At 35.7% G+C, this 23,379-nt stretch overlaps 1 protein-coding gene across 2 annotated transcripts in view; it reads right to left on the bottom strand.

Annotated features, from left to right (window-relative positions):
- Window positions 1–23,379, bottom strand: part of PIK3C2G (phosphatidylinositol-4-phosphate 3-kinase catalytic subunit type 2 gamma) — a 286,035-nt gene that overhangs the window by 99,116 nt on the left and 163,540 nt on the right. For both annotated transcript variants that reach the window (XM_090145886.1, XM_090145891.1), the window contains exons 17-18: window positions 18,925–19,018; window positions 17,674–17,768 (exon numbers count right to left, since the gene is read on the bottom strand). In XM_090145886.1, coding sequence (XP_090002012.1) covers window positions 17,674–17,768; window positions 18,925–19,018 — 189 coding nt within the window. The remainder of the gene's footprint in view (window positions 1–17,673; window positions 17,769–18,924; window positions 19,019–23,379) is intronic.

Genomic DNA, 23,379 nt, shown 5'->3' with positions numbered 1-23,379 from the left:
GGCCGCTCATGTAAGGAATAGTAACAGGTTTTATTCATACTTTGTGAGCCAGATCTGTAGTTTATAATCTTACGGCTTTCAATTACTGTTCTTATGACTCACTCTGTGCATGGAGGAACAGGTATTTTTGGTGGGTGGGGAAAGGAGAGAGCAGAGGTGGATAGGAAAAGAGTGACATTATTTTAGAAAATATATGTCATTCAAAAGAATTTATTCTGCAGGGCAGTCAGTCTTGAGATGGGCTGTTAATTTTTCTATTTTCTCTGCACTCAGAAGAATTTGCTCTGTTTAACAATGTCTAAGTTGTTTCAAGTAGACTCAGATTTTTTAAGGACAGGATACTCATCTGTCAGTAGCAAAGGAAGAATGGATAACAGGATTCATGGAAGAATTTGATACGAGATATTAGGAGTTAACATAAGGCAACATCACTTCTCTTGAAGAAGCTGTATAGATCTATTGTGTTTTAAGTGCAGTTAATGTGGGTGCAAGAAATAGAACACAATCCCACATTATTTCCTGATATGTCACTCTCTCCTGGATCTTTGCTGTCATCTAGACAACTCCACTATAGCTGGTGTCCCACTTACTCTTTTGCTAGTATCTAACAAAGGACTTCTTTTTTCCAGATCACTGCTTACACAGCAATAAGAAGGTATAATGAGCCTTCAGCAGATGTCACTGTATGTGTTTTAGTAATGATGGCACCTTAATACAATTATGGATTGCAGAAATTTGTTTTAAGCATTCCTCTCATATCGTATGTAGTGCGCTTTCTGTAAGATGTCAAGTCTTCTATTTCTGGCAATTTGCCATGTGGTATCTCATTAGAGAAATCTGCTGAAGAGTACAGCTTCAGCAGTTGGACTAAATACTTCATGACAACAAAGGACGCATGGATCAGATCATCAGATCACAGCAACTTGCTATCTCTGTGCATGTGTGCGCATGACTTTGTCAAAAGAATAACTCAGAGAAGCTCCATACCTCAAATTAAATGATATCATGAAGACATACGGTCCTTAACATTTCAAAAATAACAAGGAAAACTCATTTGTTTGCAGGGAACAGAAGACAGAGAATCAGACTTTTCAGTAGGCGAGTCTCTAGAGTCCCAATAACACTTGTTAATCTTTTAATGATTATGGCTCTTCTAAGGGAGAGATCTCTTCAGACTGCAGTTCTCTTGATGCATAAGGCTACTCTGTAGTCTTCCTCAAACAAGACTATATGTACCATGTTTTTTGTTTAATTAAAGCCATTTCTTGTCAGCTCATTTCTGTCAGTGGCAGGACAAAAGAACAAGAATTCGCACTGTTAAGAACAGTATTTCTGTTCTTCGTGCCCCTTCTTTCTAGGTCAGTTTCTTCCTCTCTGCTTTTCTTTTTCATCCTCTTTCCTTGCTACCTATGCATTTCTCCCCTCCCCCCTCTACTCCCCTCTATATAGCAAGCTTCTTTTACAAGAGTAGGAAAGAAGAGCAGGCTAGACAAATATCTTTAGATTTCTTTTTTAAATACTGATCCAGCACTTATCTTTCTTCAATTTTGCCACTTTATTTCCATCAAATGTTGGCTTTGTAAAATGAGAAGTGGGAATTTGAAATTAAGCTGATATTTCAGGGAAAACTTGCTGTAAAATATTAGCAAGAGAAAACCTTTCCTTAATTGGCCCAAGGGTATATTTCTAGTCAACAGCTGGCCTAGTTACCAAGGAAAATAGAAGAGCTGGAGGGCAAGCACAGTAGGGAAGGGAGGTATAGACCTTTATGAAATTAGGTTGGCTTAGTCAGAGGCTTGCTGAAATTTTTCTCACATTTCAGATAGCCTGTTGCCCTTTCATTGATGGGTTATAGATGTTGAGTTTCATCTGGGTTTACAAGCCCATCTTAGCTCTACTGAAACATGTTCAGCCAAGGGACTGAACTTGAATAAATCTTTGAATCATATGAATTCCCTTTTAATGAACCCCAGCCAAGAAGGCATTATTTCCTGAGCTTTTATCAAGGAAATATTACATGACTCTCTTGAGAGTACATTCTATAGTCTTAAGGTTAAAATCTAAGGCAGATAAAAGATTTTTTTCTGTTTTGAGTTTCTGCTTTTATTTGCTGGGAGACTGTGGCAAAATTATTTTCTATGTTTTATTTGTTTGCTTTTGTTTTTCTTTTCAAAGGATTATCTACCTTCTCCAGAGAATGCAGTGTTTCTTTGCAAGCTGCTCTTATGTCATACAGGTAAATTCTATGGCAAATAGCTCTGATTAATAACGTTGCCATATCCTCCCTGTGTGGTATGCATATAACCAGCATTTTCCAATCATCTAGGAGAAAATAGCAACCTCGGGCTTTTTTCACTCATGAGAAAAGCAGAATGCAGATTAGTTGCTGTGATGAAAAGTCAAGCTCTAGTTCCAAGAGTCACAATCCCATTTCTGGAAGTACTGCTGCAGTAAGCAGGTGTCATTTTTGCATATGTCCTGAGCAGGTAAAGAGTGGAACATGATCTCCAGGGGCTGCCTCTGCACTGGCTGAATAAATATAGATCAGCCATTCAAGAAAAAATGCTACTGGGACTTTGAAACTCATTGCATCTGTTACCATTATCTTTATTGCATCAGATGCTGCCCTTGTGCTCAGTCCATTTAAGGGTACAGCTGGACAGTGGCAGAAAACATAACTTTTCTCCCCTCCCTCACAAGACTTGTGCTCACCCCCATTATTTGTGGACAAATTCCCCCAAATCACCCACATTTCTCCTTATAATCATTTTCTGCTAAGTAGGAAAAGTCTTTGTGACAAAAACTAATATGGATTAAGCGTCATATTATCTCTACTAGCAAAGCAGTGTCAGTACTCATGGGCAAGCCAACCAGGGCCTTGCAAATTACAGTTTAAACCTCCTGCAAATTTCTGTTAAAAACATCTGACAACATAGCAGGGCAACAACTGAAGACTTTGCTTGTGTCAGCTTTAAACTAATGCTAAAATTGATATTAAAACGGGCTCTTATTCAACTGGCTTTTCATTTTCATACCATGACCAAGCAATGTACTTCTGAGAGATACACAGCACAAAGCACTGACAACTGCAAGAATATTTTTCATGATGGTTGCTTAAATTCAATTCAACAAACTGCGCTATCAACAGAAACACATGCGTGATATCTGTAGGTTATTCGAGTAATCTAGAAGCTGGCTAAGCAGTACCTATGTTAAAAAGAAAAGTTTAATTAATAAAAATGCTTCTCCGGAGAGAAATTATCACACATCACAAAACAGTATTTTCAAGAATGTTAAGTAGAAGAATAAGCACCAAATTTTAACGCCAATCACAAAGACAGCTCAGACTCAACAAAGAAAATGCTACAGGTCAAAACAGAAATTAGCCAAATAATGTAAGCAGAGTTTTATCAGCTAATGTCAAATCAAGTCAAGCCCTAAGCAGTGTTGAAATCTTGGTTGCTGTCTGATCTCTGTTGTGCTTGGTGCCCACAGGATAATTATTACAGATAGCAATATCTTATTTGCAGGACAGAATCCTATTTCCCTCGGTGATGTAAAAAACAAGACCTTCCATAAGTAAAAAACAATAATGCGTTACAGCTTTTATGACTCTTAAAGACTCTTCTTTAAGTTTATTCATGTCCATGGACTTTGCTCTGAAATTTCCTCTTCAATCTCTTCAGCATTAGCCAAAATGGCAGCTGCCACACTGAAGCTATTATCTTGATTAATATCAGTTCAGTAAATTCAAATTTTTTACTAATTCAGACATTTATATCCATTTAATATCAGCTGACATAAAATTTTCTCATTTAATACTAATTGAAAACTACTGGTTTCTTATTCCAAAGATTATTTACTGTCACTTATAGCTTTTTGTACTGTATAATCATCAAATTGTATATTTTCTTCTACTTGCAGAACTTTAAACGCAAGTATGCAATGTGAGCAAAATAAAACATTTAGGGAATCTATCTTAAAGGTTTTCTCTTATTTTCTTCTGCATTTTCCATTATATGTTTGTAGAGTTTCTGACTGAAACGAATGAAAATATAAGAAGCTACTCTTCATTTAAACATTGTTGACCACACTCCCTCTATTTATTTATTTATTTTTAACTAAATAATTTGGGGTATGCTTAGCTTGTCTTCAGATTCCTTTTCATCAGACATTGCAAAAAGCAGCACCCACCTCTGCTGTGATTCTAATATAAAACATAAAATCGCTCAATGGCTACAAATGAATGTTATTTATAAATTAAGGAATCTAGAAGAGGTAAAAGCATACTTCATTACACTTCTGAGTGTACTGAACACAATATTTAACCATTCCTGTTCACCTTCCCTATCCTATGATTTTCATCATCATACTATCTTCTAGCCATTTTCTGTGTGGAACTATACAGAAAATTACCAGTGAAAAGCTCCATATAACAATCCTTAAAATGGAAGATAAAGACCTGGGGAAAGGGTGCTAATGACGACCCTAAAGGATCAAAAATTAAAGGAAGGTGGAAACTGAATCAGTACATAAGCAAATACAGTTATAGGATTCATTTGTAACTTACAGAATTATGTATGACACTGAGAGGAACCGCAGAAGGGCATTTGGTCAGACCTCCTGTTCAAAGCAGAGATAACTCTGATATTGCACCAAGTAGTTCAAAGGGCTTGACCTCAGAAGCAGGCTTAGAATTCCTGAGACAGGAGTGAACTAAGCTGCACTTGAACCATAGAACTCTGAGTCCTCAGAACACTGGGGTGGTTTCAAAGGATGTGACCAAATGATAGGCAGGACTTCAGGGATTCAGGGATCAATCTTTGGAAAACTATTATATCTTTGGTGACAATTATAGATTTTTTTTTTTTTTTTGGAAGTAGAAGCATGAATAAGCAGGCAAACATCTGCATTTCTACGTGGGGCACATGTCATAGGAACAGCAAATATTTTCAAATTTATGTGATACAGATTACTTTTAGGGTATGAATAGGGAAGCCATATCATTCTTTACATGGTCTAAATCACATCAGCCAGAACTATCCTTGGGTACATAACAGAAGAGACTTGGATTTTGTCCAAGACAGGGCTTAGACAACATTCTCTTGCACAGATACAACGTAATAATAATTTAAAAATAGAAAAACACAAAAAACACCTCTACATGAATGAACAGTTGAATATATACTTAGCACCATTTGGGCTACAGTCTTCCTCATACTTAAAAAAGGCATTGGAGGACAGTTGTATAAAAGTTGGGATTAGTATGAAATGATTAAATATAACACTCCAGTGGCCCCTTTGAAAGGAAATTGCTGTCTGCTCATTTTCTAGAATGAATAACATGGACTGAGATAGAATGAGATAGAAGAATGGTTACATGTGTAGGGTCTCCACAGGAGCACATAGCAATATAGGTAATCAAATTAATATTACATTACACAGGAAGGGGACAGAAACACCAGAGGTTATACTTGAGAATGATACTTCTTTTCTTTTTGTATGAAAGTGGTACTAGGTTTGCCAGTTTTCTGAAGTCTTCATCTGAATCTAATCTTCACAGCTGGGAGAAATTAGTTCTTTTTCTTAGAGAACATAATAGAACTGTATTACTTAATGCACTGCTTTATCTCTGTTCCCTTTTTATCACTTTCCTGCGTCTTACCTCCTAGATAGATATTTTGCTTTGCTCTCCTTCCTGGCTTCCCCAACAACTACCAAACTTCTTTTTATCATTTTCCTGTCTGAAGTTTCTTCTTCTCCAAATCTAGTTCCACCAGGAACACTGTAGCAACTCCCTCTGATCTCAAGCTAATGAGGAATTCTCCAACTTCTGAGTCTTGGGGAAGAATTGGGATCTCGAAGTAGGAGAAACAGGAATGTGTGCACATCAGGGTAGAGGGAAACCCCAGTTAGAACCTTTCCAACTGTCAGAAGCATGTTGCTTTTCACACTACATCCTTTAGTCACTTCCTAGTAAATCTTGAAGAAAGCATTCAGTTTCTAAATATGAAACAGCACAGATTAGGTGATAAAGATTGCTTGCATGAGAATATGTACATCAGTGTATGCAAATCTGTAAATAAACAGCAATGCGTGCATTTGAGAAAGCACTGGCACAGGAGGCAGCCTTGGGGAGCTGTTATTTTAATTTCACTGGATGACAGACTGTGAACAATTGCTGGAGGAAGCTGAACATGAAAATCTGAGCATTTATGTAAGACAAAGCCAGTTGTTTTTGTTTGTTTGTTTTTAAATCTGCTTGGATATAAGCCCTGCTGCACAAGCTAGAAAATTGAAGAATAAGCAGCATAAAACAGGATTTTATTGAGAGAGATGGTTGAAGGCTCATTTGTTGTTTTTCCAAAAATACTTAGAATCACCTTTTATCTCTAAGGATTTGAACTCTCCAGGACATTTATCAGATGAGTAAAGAAAGGAAATATATTAGTGTGTGAGGGATGGTGCTGAATTGAAAAGATCATCCACTTGTGTACACATTATTGCTTCCTTATTCAACTGACTAGAACGTTTTTGTTACTGTGTTATATTATTATATTACCTCTCTCTCTCTCTTTTTAACGAGAAGGACTTTACTATTCACAGTTTTACTAACAAAATGGTTTTTTTCACTTGCTCGTTCACTACAGTGTATCTAGGTTCTTATATGGGAAACAAAAACAGCGGAAGTCCTCTTCTTTTCTGATGAAACCAACACCCAGCATGTCATTTTGCCACTAAAATCCTGAGCTGAATAGAAACAATTAGAAACAAGTCCATTTTCACCTTTGAAAATTTCAAGTGCAGATGATTTGTTTTAGTTCTTTGAAAGAAAGTGAAATGAAAAAGAGCACTGAAGCTTTGATCAAATTTCCAATCAAATAATTTCCCATATACATACCGCCAGGAATTTACACCATAGCTTGTTATAAATGTCATCCTCCACATAATACTGGTTGTTTTTTTGTTATTGTTGTTGTTGTTTTATTGTTTTATTTTTTTATTTTTTTTTCCCAGCATATTTCATTGGACTTTCACTCAAAAAACTGCCATCAAGGACCAGCGCTCACATACTGCACAACTGAGATACAAATGATATTTCATAGACTACCAAATTTAAAAGGAGGTCTGTTTTGAAGCAAACTGCAACAATCTCTTAATGATTTAGTAATCAGCAATTCAGACAACCACCAAAAGGAGGAGACACACCTTTTTATAACAACCTTTATACTAGGGACTGTCTTAAAATATGACTTTATGACTTTCACCACACCGAGGTTGAGCTGAAAAAATGCTGGTGGCTTTGGGATGAAATTTTTTAAAAGAACATATGGAAAAAAAAAGATAAACTAATAAAAGCAGCTCAGTGTGACACTCACTGGGTTACCTCAGCCATAAGTCTCTACTTTCATATCTCCAATGATTAGTGTTAAGTATCCAGACATTTTCCTCAGCTTCATCCTGTACTTCTGATACCATATACATGTTTGTGAAAAAAATCTTGATTTTTTTCTGAACATTTTTCCTTAAAAACATCTCAGTGAAAAATTCCTTACTAATTCTACATTAATCCTTCACCCATGAGTCACATAAGAACCATTTAGTAAAAATACCACTGTTTATATAACACTGAGATAACAAATCTTGGAATACATTTATACAAGAATAATTACTTTTAAAAGGTGAAAGGCAATTCTTGTGGTCTGATTTTCCTTCAGAATAATGTAATGAATTTCCTGAATAGTGTTCTGTGTATTTGGTAGACACAGCTAAAGAACAGTTGTCTTTCTTTTGACTGAGATTTCTTCTAGCTCTTTGAAACACTTGTTAGAGTTTTACAGGATATAGATTTGGAGGGAATCTTAATTCAACTTAATTCCTTTAGAGGCCACCGATCACTTTCAAGTCTGAAATGAATATCAGTTTTAACCAAGTGGGCTCTTTGCCAAGAAAACACCAAATGAGATGATGAAGGACATGGTCTGTAGCAAAATTCTCTTGCTTAAAAGGTTATGACAGCCTGTTCACAGTATTGTTTGAGCAAAAAAACATAACGCAAATGGAACTCATCAGACCGTTCTTCTTTTCTTCTACAAGCACATTTCTAATTTGGTCTCCTGCCAAATGACAACTTTATGGTTATAGAGTAGTATACCATTTAGCATGGGTGAGGCATTCAAAAAGCAGTTAACGCTTTAGGAAGTATTTTCAAACAGCAGGAGTTTTATGAATATAATCCTTAAGTACTTATCATATGCAAATACCTAAAAATACTGAATTATGATAATTCTGCACACTTGTCGATGCAGGGCATTTTGTCAATCCTCAACTCTAACCTCTGTAGAAATATCACCTTTTATTATAGTTTTTGAAGTTTTTATTATAAAACAAGTTAATAATTATACTTGGTTTTACATTCGGAAGTTCTTAGAAAAATTCCCGTAAGTCAAAAAGTAATTTTCTGTCAAATCATGTACTGATAGCACGTATTCAACAAAGTCTGATTCATAATGACCGAGGCCCAGGTTTCATTCTGAAGAAGAATAATTTTACTTAGAAATATTAACCACAGAAGCACACATCTGACTGTGATGTCAAAATGACCAAGTCACTCATTACACTGAATGACCTGTATCCAGGTTTAGCCTTTTTCTTTTTACTCGTACTTCTTCCTAATGATGTTACTGGAAATGTTTAGAAATAGGAGTGATTTACTAAACTTAGACTTGTCAGACTAAGGTTTTGATTAGTCACGTGAAAGCTATAAATGAGGACTCCCAACATATCCATCAAAAAAACTCACAGCCTGAACTGCTTTTATACAACTCGTGCAGTAAAAACTTTGTAAAACATATTCAACGAAAAATTGATTGAAAAGAACTCTCTAGGGTAGATCAAGGCTAATTTTCCCAATAACTGATTCAAACAGCTATAGTTAAAACACAACAGCTTGCTGAGCCTGAGTGAGTAAAAGACATATAACATAGCAAAGTTTCTTTCACATCTTATGATGCAACTTTGAAACGTCAGCAGATTAACTTTGCAATAATTGCCCTTTATAGAAAGAAATCTTTAAATACAGGGGATCATAATGAAATAGTTTCAATCAATCAGAACTTGCTTGGTATGACCACAGCTATGTAGCAGAGAAGCATTCTGCTGAAGGATCATTCTCAACTGCAGGGTTGCTCTCAGTTGCTGAGTGCAACATTTCACTGGTCAAACACAACTGCCACTGCTCAGCTGAGAATTGCAGGAGATTTGCCATGCTGTTTGCTTTCCAACAGAGGATTTAACTCTCCACAATCGTTATAGCCTGATCTGGAAATTCTGAATCATGTTTACATTGCAGCTACGGATGCTATTTTTACATTTCAGGTTATTAAGTTGGTCGATCTTCATTTATTGGTTTAGCTCAATGAATACATACAGAATATTTCAGTGGAGCAACAGAGCTGTATAGATTATGTTCAGTCATCTCCTTCCAGCAGTCTTTCACAGTGTAAAAACACAAACCAAATCATCCACATCAATCAAATTCATGGCTGCAAATTATCCATTTGAAGTGACAGGACTAAATGAATGTTTTCTCAAAAGATTTCCTGATTTATTACTACTTTGATTTACTTCCCAAATGTTCCCCTGGGACAAGCAGAGAGATATGAGGTATCCATCAGGCAAGATTTTGGCTGTTTTGTTTTTGAAGGAAGCAACAATAAAATATTTTTTATGGGAGAGAGATGAGAGGAGCAGATTAAAGCCCAGCATGACAGCTGCACAGAGCCCTTCTCTGAATCCCCGTCACAGCAACACCAGCTCCATTTCCTCAGTCAAATGCATCCCTATGGCCTATGCACAGGACATCTTTCTCCTGCACCAGAACAGCTGGAGTATGGGAGCTTTCAGCTCTGTTCCACCCCTCAAGCTGGTTATTTAGTCTATCACACATCCATGCATCAGAGACACAATAACAGACCACCAAAATGGCACATTTAATCCTTTCCACAGAGAATATCCAACAGACAACACCTGTATTTCATGCTCTGTTACATTCTTGGAGAGGTGGTTATGATAGATATGACTTTAACCTAATAGGGAGCTTTTCTTTAACTGAAAAAATAGATTTGCTAGCATAAATATTTGTAAATGTGAAAAGAGTGAAAATGAAATAAATCAGACTAGCAGTGTTTTGAAAAACAATGTACCAAAAAACATTTTCCTTAGTGCTACCTTATAAATCATGAAGCAGCTAACAGTGTTAAGGCCAATTGCTCAATATTTTTTTTTTTCAGAGTGCTCTCACATTTTTTAGTTCATGTTTTCAACTCCAACTCTGTTTACTTGCCCATGAATATAGTAGTGTATTTTATCATTACAGTAACACACATTGATAATTTCAGCCCTTGCAGGCTTTTTTATATTGAACTTGGTAATGTTAATCCTCCTCAAATATGATTTTTGGCATTTAGAATTTCCTTTGTTCTAAAAGTGGGAACAATTTATGTTCAATTACTAATTTAGCTGCAGCCAAATACTTGTCTGTACAAATGTAATCAATGACAGGAATGGCCATACTTCACTCCATTCTCACCTTGCTACACAATCACAAAGGTGCCTTACCTCTTCTTTTTTCATACTTCCATTCAGTTTGGAAAAACACATAGTACTTCTCCATCTCTAAACATTCAACAAATCTGTTCTACTAACAATGTTAAATCATTAAAACAAGATCCACGCAGAACTATGTTCTATCTTTTTTTAAGAATTCACAAGATTATATCATATTCATCAAATTATCAAAGAAGTCATAGTTTATTTGGTTCCTTTCTTTAAAAGTTGTAATTTTTAACAGAGTGGTTAAAACTAACTTCCTCTTTGTATTTAAAATGGCAAAATGCTATGTTCAGGTTCTTTGTTCGCCTTTCATGATAGTGTTTGCAATTTGTTTTTTACTTATTTGGAACTTAGTTTTTATTTCCTTCTAATTAGAAATTTAGAAGTGAAAAATGTTTATTCTTTTAATTAGGATTTCAGTACATAAAGAGAAATCACAGCACCTGCAACTTCTTTGGTCTTTGCAAATACATACTATATGTGCAAAACCCTTTACATTATAAAAATGAACTTAGTTCTAGAAAAATATTGTCACACTCACTTCCAGAGATAAATTGCCTGACTAAAAGGCTGCTAAAGTCAGCGGAAAGCATCGCAAACTAGGAAGAGTTATTTATGTATTCAGACTTCTCTCCTGTGTATGTGGAATAATATAGACAGCAAATTTACAGATAGTCTTCCTAAAATGCTAGAATACTTGCCAACCTGCCTTTAACTTTGCCTGAAAGTATCATTTTCAGCATGGAAGGCAGATCATCTAGCCTTTGGAATCTCTCAGTCAATCTCAGTCTGTGATGAACACTGGGGTACATTTTCAAGAATAAAAGGGAGAGACATAGAGAACTTCTTGGACCTAGGGTGAAATGGCATAGACATAGTGGGGCCAGTTCCCTCTGCAGCATATAGACTGCATCTGCATTACATGCCACTGGGCTCTGGGTCTCCCTGGTGCTGTGTGTGCTACCCTGCAGTGATAAGACTCAATTCTGTGTCATTTTTCGAGCCCCTAGCATCAGAAATACTGTGAGGGTTATATTATAGTCCATGAACAGCAGAAAGAATAAAAGAGGCTGAAGGTCAGCTGTATCTGCCTCAGATGATTCACATGTGCATGCAAATGTGGGCAAGGCAGTCTTGGAGGCAGAGCACATGTTGGGTAAGTTTCTTCATCTTGTCTTTTGGGGGCGGTTCCTGATATGAACTATTTCCAACATTGCTGCACTACTGTACTGGAAAAAGCAGTCAGTAGAGCCAAAGTGAAAGGCAGCAGTTATGAGGTATAGCTGACCACAGGTCAAACAATTGATCTTGCCCCTTAATCCACTGTTATTGAGCAGTATTGACCAACACAGACTAGCTAGGGAAAGTTACAATATATTTCTGTAACTATAGTTCTGTTTTCCAAGGAAATAATCTGAATTCCACTTAGGCTTACAATGAAACTCTCAGCACAGTAGACAGTTGAATTCTTATCTCACAAAAATAATGGTTCAAAGGTATTAAATAGTACAGACATGTAACTACAGTAAAAAAAAACCCTGTAGATTATTGGCGTTTCAGAAGTAGGCATTACAAGTTCAGAATGAAAATCCCTAGATATTAATCTACTCTACATTTGAGGTTCTTTACAATCCAAAACACAATTATGATCATATCAAGTACTCCTAATTCAGATTAACCTTATAATTATTACTTGGATGAATGATGCCTTACCTCAGAGGGTTGCAGGAGTGAGCTACTCCAGAACTGAACTCAAATTTTAATGCAGAGTAGCAAAAGAACCTATCAAACATATGCTAGGACAGGCTGTTGGCAGGTTTCAAGATACATATGTGATTAAGTGTTCTTTTGATTCAGATCAGTGAGGAGAATGAAATAAACACAAAATAAAATTGATGATTGTGGATTTAAGTTAACGTCATTTAATTGGGTTGGGCTTTTCAGCTTTCTCTACACTTTATTTAGGAAGTTTATTAATAATTAGCAGACTTGACAGTCTCTGACTGTTATAGAGAGACACCATATTGTGGGAAGAGCTGGAGCATGGCTGCCTGTTTAGCATTCAGGTAATTAAGAGTGTTGGACAGATGAGTGTCTGTTTGGTATATTCCTTCTTTTGAAGTCTTCAAGTAAAATACGGTTAGTGTAGACTAGTTTTAATAGCAAAAAAATACACTCCCTTTCAGAAAATATGAAGCAATAATCCTGAAATTCAAAGCATGGAGCTCTGAATTAACCTAAGTGGAAACAATTCTGGAAAACACGGTATTGAGAGACAAACATCTCAATGGTAGAGAATTTAATGATGTCTTTTTAAGCTTTTATACATTTCTTATGTTGTTTTTGCTTCCTACTGCTCTTTTCATGTAGAAAATGAGATACAAATAAAATATGATGCTCTATTCTTGAAATCAATAGTCTAATTCACTTTGCTTTTAGTGTGCTGGATTTCATCAAGAGTTAACTCACATTATTTATGAGATATATAGTTGTAAAATAGAAGACAACTCCCTTTCTCTTGGTTATCAGACTGAATGTAGTTGAAAAATGTTATAAATTAAAAAAAAAAAAAATTATAAGGCTTTTTGCAATTTAAAGAGAACTTTGAAAGAGCAAGTTGCAAAAGAACATTTTTCCTTCAACAAAGGTTTCGCTTATCTTTTTGGTTTCTTGAGCTAAGCATATAAAATGCTCATGGTCTGCCAAAATTTACACACACTCATACTCTTTCCCAAAAATGAAACCTGTTTGTAGCACCACCTTCAAGCAGCTGCCACCAATCTTAAAGGACACTACCCTTCTCCCCATTATTCAATCTTTCTGTGAAAGGCAACCATCTGTGAGACATATTCCTAGCCACCTGCTGCCCCAGCCAGCTGTTTCAATTGTACATTGCAGCTGCCACCTATGGAACTAGCTGGAAGCAAAAAATGCTCCAAGCAAATGGGAAATGGATCGGCAGGTTGCCAGAAACAGAGGGGTCGATTAAAACTTGAGGACGAAAGCTGACAGAAACTGTCTGTGAAATGTGGTAGCAAGGAAATAAATGGAGACTTATAGCAGATGAAATGTCCTGAAGGGTCTCAGCAGGTTTCTTTCCCCTCAAGCAACTCTTCTGCTTTGCTAGAAGAAAGCTTTAAGAAAGCTTTCCTACTCAACTTAGCTGCAGGGAACAGGAAAATTCACTCCAGCTTTCTCCTATCCTACAAATTGAACTATGAAAAGACCAGAATCAGAGTAAATTTCTAGAAGGTAGTTGAGAAGGGTAAATGTTCTCTACGTCTCATGTACATGAGGAACTTATCTTGCAATAAAGCTGAAATGCTATTTAAGTAGTACATAGTCCTGTGCTGGCACTGTATGCATGGATAATTTTTAGTCTCCTGGTGAAGGGAAGTGCACTCAAAAGGATTACTGAGATGCAGATGGCCTAAATTTATGAAAAGCTAGAGAGTAGAAAAGTCATGCACAGTAAAAAAAAGAAAAAAAAAAGGTGAAAGATCAAATGACCTACTTGCTCTAAATATCAAAATTAATGGGACGAATCCACAGCTGGTACATTCAAAGGCTTGGTTTCATCAAAGCTTTCCTGATATACAACACATGAAGATGTGTCCCAAGAATCTTAAAATGAGTATTCCGTTCACCTTTGCCAAGCACTGTCCCATTTTTATTTTATTTTTTCAATAAAATCTTCAGATAAACTTATCTGTTTATCACTGCTTCATGGCAAGATCTTCAACTACTTACTCTCCAACATCACTATTAAAAAGGTGATGAGCTGGTACATCATTAAAGGCAGCAGCTTATTTCTGGTGTGTAGGGAAATTGTGTCAATTTTAAATAACTGAGCTACTATTAAAATGATGTTTGTCATTCAAGTGAGTTAGCATTGCCAGTCATCACCAGTTCTAGTAACTATTGTCTAGGTTTACAATACTGTTGAAAAACATGGAAGTTTAACTCAGTTGATGTTTCCTTTGTGATTATGAAAATGTATCACTAGTTTACTGAATTACATTAGATTTTAATTTACATCTTCTGTTCCAAGTTCTATTCTGGGTAGATACATGGTGCATATATTGATTTTTTTTAGTAGTAGAATGTTAGTGTCATTTATTACAATTAAAAATTGACATAATATCATTTCTAATGTTTGTTTTAACCAATTCTTCCTTCTAAGACCGTGTTTGGTTGCCAATCTTGTTAAGAAACAGAATTAAATGCTTCAGAGAATAAAACGCTATCTAACTGCATTTCTTAAAAGAGGTTTGGGAGCATGCTTGCACACGTATGTTGCCTGTATTATTAACTTAATGTGCTTCTTTTGAAAATCTTTTTAGAGATAACTGGACAAAACTCTGTTTTCCATTGTTTTTAAAAAGACAAATCCAGTTTGCAGAGTAAATGAAAACCTTTATTAGTGTAAACTATGAAATTACTGCTAAACTTTCTAAATAGAATTTATTACTTGGGAAACTGGATTTAAAAGTTCTGGAACAGAAATATTAATAATAACATAAATTTGGTGGAAAACAGCTTACTTCTGGAGAACATGGTGGAACAGAGTAGTTAAAGAAGAAAAGTGTAGAGTCTGACTAACACTATAGATGTGTGCTATATCTAAACTCTCCAATTCATATTGAAATGCTTGAACAAAAAGACTAAATAAAAGAGGTATGACTGGATATTTTCATGATCACTTTGTGCAGCTAAACATATATATTAAACACTCAAGTCCAGTCAGACTTTTTTAAAATTATCAGTTTTTGAGAGTAGGCAGCCAAGTGGGCATGCCTTGAGAAGACATCTCTCCTCCCAAAACTAATGACTGCTCTGTGCATTCTGGGTGCACATAGTTATACTACTATTATACTACTATACTTTCAAGGATGGCTACTTTAGAGGTGGCTGCTGTTATTTCTGTATTATAGTATATTCTCATGTTGCCATCAAATTTCTGCCAGGAATGTCTGCCAGACAAAGTACTGAAAATCCAGAAAATAAAAAAATATATTTTTGAATATTTATATATATTTATGTATTCATTATATTTACACGTGCATGTATATATACATATAAATATATATTTATATTTATATTTACATATCTATACACAGGAACATATACTAATTTTAACATTTACTCAAAAGTTGCCCCTCTAAGAAACTAATGTTTACATTTCAGGTAAAATATACCTTTTTTACGCTTGTTTATTTGGGGATAAATAGCAAATTACTATTTATACAATTTGGAAATATTATTAAGGAAGTATCCACGGGATACTCCAGAAAGATATTTAGTAAATTAGGAGTTTCTATCTGCAACCAAGGCATAAGAGGATAATCAAAATATTTAATAGACACACAGTAGCTGATGATATCTCTACTTCCTGATGCACACAGGGATAAAAAGTGCTTGTAAAATAACCCAGGGTTGGATTACATCAACACATACTACCAGCTGAAAGGCAGAGAATACAGTGAACATTCAGAAATATTCTACAAGATATAAGTATGTTCAGTAATGTTATATATTAAGGCTGCAGGTGACCTCATTGTAGCCTTCCAGTACTTAAAGAGAGCCTATCAACAAGAGGGGAGCCAACTCTTTGAAAGGGTAGATAACAACAAGACAAGGGGAAATGGTTTTAAGTTGAAGAAGATTTAGATTGGATATCAGGGGGAAATTCTTTACCAAGAGATAGTGAGGTGCTGCAACAGGCTGCCCAGAGAGGTTGTGGATGCCCTGTCCCTGGAGGTGTTCAAGGCCAGGTTGGATGGGGCCCTGGGCAGCCTGGTGTAGTATTAAATGGGGAGGTTGGTGGCCCTGCATGTGGCGAGGAGGTTGGAGCTTGATGATCCTTGAGGTTCTTTCCAACCCAAGCCATTCTGTGATTCTATGATTAAGATACATATAAAATATAAGTCCTTTACCACATTAAATTATATGGTGCCAAATAAGGATATCTATTGCTCAAGATACAATTTCTTCTATGTATTTCCCAAGGCAATACCATCAGATAAGTCAAACAAACTTAGGAAAAAAAGAAAAAGGAAGGATCTACACAGGTCTATGTTGCAAAGTGGAAGAAGTTTACACATGCTAAATGTGCTCTTCTTTATTTAACAAATACACTGATTAGGCATATTATTATTGACCTATCTATTTCAGTGAAATGAATACAGGCAAAATTCTGTTTTGTCCTCATTAACATTTTCAGAGATCATGCAGGTATAAAAATATGATCTATGCTCTTTCTGAAGCCACACTTCATCAACAAAATGATTACATTTCAAGCTGTTGTCTTTGCTTTGCAGGGAGGAAAGCTTTTGCTTTCAGAGACCTGAACCAGTTGAACTGTAAATAAAAGTTCATTTCATCCATCATTACTAAACATGCAAAAAAAAACCAAAACAAAACAAAACTAGATTTTCAGATCACGGAGCAGTACAGATGACAGAAGACATCGAAGTGATGGCATAGCAAACAGTAATCACTGCAGCAAACAGTAATCACTGCATGCAAATAACATGATTATAGATATCCCTTCATTGTATAGATAGACAGTGAATGGCAGTTACTATCAGAAATGTTACATCTTCATGACCACTAAAAGGAATGGAAACACTGCTATCACAAGTTAGAATGATTTGTAGATGCTTCAGGAGACTTACTTGGATAGACATGAGAAGTCTGAAATCTTCAGAAGAGGTCAGAGAAATCTCAAAGCCAGGATCTTTTATCAGTAAGTCAATCCTGCTTGGACATCTTGCAAGTTCTGAGTAAGACTACTTTTGGTTCAAACCAGATAAGGAAAAAAAAATACAAATGGTACCTTAACTAAGAGAGCTGACCTTTAATTTTTTCTCTAGGGACTGGGTGAAGGCAGAGATAAGCAGGACTCTTGCTCATATCCACTACTGAAAGGGTAATGATGAGAGAGTGAAAAAAACTTCTGTTTATTTTAAACAAAAACAGAGTTTGTCACTGATGAAGTGATGATAATATCCACTGTAATGGAAAATGGATGTATTAATAATAAAAAAATAGTCTTACCAGTAAAGTTGATGGGCTACTTGGATGCTCTGAAGAGAACGATTCAGCAGGAGTTTCACCAGAGGGCCTTCCAGACTCCACTCAAACTTGAGCACCTTAACAGATAAAAAGAACAATCACCTGAATGCTGGTCTTGTTATCTTTTACTTACATAAATAAAAGTAATTGGAAAGGATAGTATCTCCAGCGGTTAGTTTGCATGAAACAATCCAACTTATGGAGAATGCCCCTGAAATGAAACTTCAGGACACAAGTATATACTATCCCCTGCAAGACCAGAGGATATAATCTGGATTTCGGACACATAAATATACATGCAAATATACAGCCTTTGCTATATTTGAATTTTTACCATTCTCATTTGGAAAATAAATTCTATCCAAAAATTTATTTGTGAAACAGGAGCTGTGAAAGGTGAAATCTTCCATAAGCATTCATATGTGCTGAAAGTTGTAAAGGTGTGATGGTTCCACTTCTTCACAGAAAAGGACTACATAGATATGTGCATTCATGTGCACTTTTGTATCTACATACAAATATGCATATGTGCATGGATATGTGCATATAAATATAAATATATTTAAAAAAAAAAACAAACACGAATAAAACCCTGAAGAACTCTGAAATGAAGAACTGTAAGAAAACCATGTAGTTAGAGTTACAAAGTAAATGGATAAGACTAGCTCCTCCTCAACTGCAGAACAGGACTGATTCAACACAAAGTTATTATTTTGCAATGGGCCCGTAACACGTAAAACATTAGTTTCCACTGAAAAGTAGTGTACATCTCTGAAGGAACTATTCTATAACCAACTTGCTGTAGTTACTGTGTGCTGACAATTAGGGATTAGGGATTTTCACCATGTACGTGACATTAGAAAAATGTGATCCATTGCAAAGAAACCTCTTTTTGACCACAACATAGCCCAGGTCCTAGCCTGGCAGTCATAGCAGCATTTGTCTTATACAGATGCTTTTTTTTTTCTCTTTCTTTCTTTTTTTTTTTTTTTTCCTTCCTGTAGAAAGGTCACTTTGTGGTACATGGAAAGGATCAATGACATTACCAAAACAATTGCATTCTCTCAAGTGAGAATATCTATACATCTGTCCTGTTAATTCAAACATTTCATCAGCTGATCAGTCTTTCTTACTTATTGCTCTTATAATGTATCAAACTGAAAGAACCAAAAGTGTTTAATGAACTTATTGATCTGGACAGAAGACACAGTTGGCTAAAAATTTCTTTCTTACCTGAACTAGCTGTGGGAGGTATTCTAACAATTCATCATTTGACAGATTTTCTATTTGCTGGACTGCTGTTCTGCGAATATCTTTATCTGGAAAACTAAAGCAAAACAAATAGATATTACTAAGAGGTACCAAGACACTGTTTATGCACTGCAACTCTCTTGAGCTCTTACTGATGCGAAATGCTAGAAAAACAGGTTTTTTCTCCAAGTGGAATAGAAAAAATCAATTCATTTCCTTCACTGTAGCAAGAGTCAAGAAATAGATAGGAGATCGCTTAATTGGATTGACTGCTATAGTACCATAGAAGAAAATCATAAACCCAACACCCTGGAACATTGATCTTCAAATGCCTTTTTTTTTAATTTGAATTATCAGGTGTTATAATTTCCTTTATATTTATTGAAATATGAAGGGAATTGTGGATCTTCCCTTGCTGTTCTTAGCTGTAATAGGAAATTTCTGTGCAATGGAAATGCTTAACAGTCACTTGAAAGCTTTTTTTTTTTTTGAGTAACAGCATGAAAACTTGAAAATTTCCGTACAATGACGCTTCATGTTAGAAAAATTATTCCAATGTCAGTGCTCCTGGTTCATAACATAACAAAATTTTAAGTATTTTTAAACAGAAGTAATTCTGAAGTGGAAAACAGTTCTTCACTTCAGTTCTCCTGAAAGAAAATTTAGTAAAAAACTCAAGGCATTCCCTCAGAAGGTCTCCAATTCTGAGAAAAAATGCTTCTCTGATGGGAAAATGCTCAACCAGTGCTCATCAGAAGCTATACCCTCAATAAATCCTGGCAGGAAATGTTCAATGAGTATTTTAAAAAAGCTGCATTCTCAAAAACAGTCTGGTTGAAATCAGTATGACTGTGTCCTAATACAGATTTTGTGATGAAATTGTAACTGTAACTGATAAAAGAAGAAAAGATGCAGTGGCAGCAATGATGAAAACAGGGAAAGGAGGGCAGATAATATAGCCACTCGAATTATTTTTTTTTCAAATAAAAAGAATGAAATGTTGATGTAATCTTGACTGATCGAAACTGCCTGTTAAAAGTTTCTCTTGTAACAGAAAAATTGACAAAGAATACGGTGTTTCTTTTAATATTTGAAAGCTGACTTATTTCAGAAAAGAAAAAGATAAGCAAAAACAATTTCTGGATTTTGATATGCTGCCTTTTTGATACTAACAGAGAATTCCAAGAACAAAAAAGTTGCCTAAGTTGCTTCACACTTAAGAATTCTACCATGGTCCTGCTTTTATGAGGAAAAGAACAGATGTGTTCATCTGCATATCTGTTACACGTCAACACGCTTAACTATTTATCAGTACTTGAAATTTGTCCATTACAATCCCAAGAGTCTCTTCTGTCTTCTGAAGCAAACTGGGAATGTTCATACAAACCTTTCTCTCATCAGAACTGTAAGAGTGATCATCTATGCCAAAGGGGCAGAAATGTCTTGAGATGCACCACAGTCAATTAGATATTGTTTAAAAGAGCTACCGGGCTGCAGTTCCGTTCTCTAAATGGCAAATATCTGCCCCACAAGAAGCAATGTATCCCTCAGTTTCTGAACAAATACAGCCATTAGACTCTTTCATGCATTGCAGTCCAGTGTCTCAATGATTTGTCAGTCCATGCCATACATAAAAATGATGAATAAAGACCACAGATTATGTTGTCAATTTGCCCTGGAGGAATTCCTTTGAAAACAGAACTGTCACTTATGGCAGAAGGCGTAAGGGGGCCATCAATATTGCTGTTTTATATGCTCAGCAGAGAAACAGACTGGCCTTCTCCCAGCTTTTTATCCAGCACCTTTTGTAAACTCTATATCCACTAGAAAAATAAATCAGAAATAAAACACAAGAGGCAGTGCCACATTTGCAGCACTGACTTGCTGATTACTATCACAAGAAAAGAAATTGTAAAGGTAAGTGCTTTGAAGTATAATGGCCCTTGCAGCTCAAAAGTTGAGTTTTTAAATTTAATAAAGCAAACTGAATTAAAATAATAAACAGACCTATGTATGCTTTGATCATCAAATTAACTACATTTCATCCAATAAAAGTGGACATTTAGAGAACAAATGGCTAAGAGTAAGACCTACTTGAGATGCTTGGCTTTGTGTGCTGCTACCTCCTGTAATGCTTTCAAAACCCCTGTTAACAATGTGGCTCATTTAAGATTTTAAGATTATATTTTTCTGTTATGGTGCATATTTGATGATGTTTATAGTACAGTTAATAAACACTTGCATGATGCTGGGAGGGCCTTGATGGGGACAGACAGAGTATTTTATAAATAAATTATCATGTTTGTCCCAAATTAGCTCACTTTGAAAGTACTATTTATTTATTTACTTATTTTTTTACAGGTAACCTATTAGGAACATGAAGTTGTTACTTTAATATTCATATGGCTATTTAGAACAAAAGATACTTCAAGGAAGATCACATATTAAAAAAATTAATTCCTTCCATATCATTCTACCATCTAATTGTGCAGTTGCTCCAAAGACTTGTGTGCCAAGCATGTGCTGATAATATGGAAATTAGTCAATTTCTTTCCCTTCTCCCCTAATTCAGCAGGTTCCTGAACAATGAAATATGTTCCATATAGACACAGAATCTTCCACCAATGTTGGAAAAAGCTTCCAAGATCATCCAGTCCAACTGTCCACCTACCACCAACATTCTCCCAGTACACCATGTCCTTTAGTACAGCATCTGACTCAAGGTTTCGCCTCACCAGAGCTGAGTACAGGGAAACTATCACTTCCCTGCTCCTATTTCTGATACAAGCTGGGGTGCCTACACTGCTGATTTACATTTAGCCATCTATCAACACCGCTAGATCCCTTTCTTCTACACAGTTTTCCAGCCACTTTGCCCCAAGCCTGTAGCACTGCCTGGGGTTGTTGTGGCCACAGTGCAGGACCAAGTTCTTAGTGGTCTCATTCAACAGATGTCTCTGTAACTCACTGCAAGAAATCACTTTAGGTCTAACAAAACATGGTTCATTGTTTACATACTGGGGCATAGGTGATTTCCAGGGCTTGCTATAATGAATATGTAACTTTTATACACACACTGCGAACTGAAGAATGAGATGAGACGACCATATCACAACAGAGTCAATATTACAACCTTTAGGGCTCCTAAGGAGCAAGAACTGATCTAAAGTGTGTATATCTGATCAGTTTTGGAAAGAATTTGAGCCATGACTATCAGGCTCTTGATGTATCACCTTTAACAATTATTTGTGAGAGCAGAGATTTGGGCAACCCTCTCTCTGGCTGTTTTAAGATTGTATCTAAGAGTTTAGCAAGAAAAAATCACAACTTAAAATAAAACAGTTAAAAATGTTTGATTTTTTCATTGCACAGATTTCAAATGTGATTGAAACTGGCCATTTTCATTCAGGTTTCTTTTATTTTTTTTCCCTCAACAAACAAGCTATTGGTCAATAAATAATTAAGTGGATAGAACTACTGTGATTCTCATTCATTTTCCTGAATTGCAACACATTGTACCTTTCTTCTTTTGAACAATTATATATTTGTCATCCATTCAGGTAATGGATATTGCACAACTGGGACTGTGACTCGTAATTTTGTCCCACATTTATATTCTCAAGGACACTATTGAAGAAAAAAAAACAATATGTAAACAAAGGTTGTCAGGTTTAGTCCACAACAGTTCACATTATGAGGGACTTCAAATTTCCCCTTCACAGCTTGTCTTGCAACCTGGATACTCCTTAAGTTATTAAATGGATTTCCTTTGATATTTAACCTCAACTAACCTTCTGATATTTTGTTCTTTTATCCCTGCATGATGCCAGTGATTGACAGCCATCCATTTCATAACTTCTGCCTGAGTAGTTTAAAATTGTTAGAGATTTTATGATGGTTTCTGAAAAAACTGAATATTGAGTTGGATGAGAATAAGAGCAACATCCAGTCTTTTATTATTTTCATACAGATAGCCAGGAGGGAGCATCTTGTCTGGCTGTACCTTTCAACTAAATCAGATTCAAACAGAAAACTAAGTGCTGCTGAGGTATCCTGTGGATTTGTGATATTCTCTTGAGATTTTGGCATTTGTCAGTGACTTGATTGTAAATGAGAAATAGATGTGCATTTCTTTTTTTTTTTTTTATTGCAACGTTTCAAATAACCCCATGCTCAAAGATATTTGTCAGATAAACTGAATTGTCATTTTACTGCATTTTCTAGCATTTGAGGACTTCTGTAAAGAATGAAATGGCCTTTCATGAGCCATTCACACAAAATTCTGCAGCTTTAGAACATGTATAGAACAAAGCATAAAATTAATTATAGATTGTTGTTCTTTCTAACTTTATTTCTTTGCATAAATCCACAGTTGCCTCCACGTTGATAGACAGTTAGGACCTTTTAATCAAATAAGTTGCGGAGAGGCCAGTTATG

The sequence above is a fragment of the Phasianus colchicus genome, chromosome 1 (genome assembly GCF_987193195.1).
Source record: "Phasianus colchicus chromosome 1, bPhaCol1.hap1.1, whole genome shotgun sequence".
NCBI lineage: Eukaryota > Metazoa > Chordata > Aves > Galliformes > Phasianidae > Phasianus > Phasianus colchicus.
This window is presented reverse-complemented; position numbering and strand designations above follow the sequence as displayed.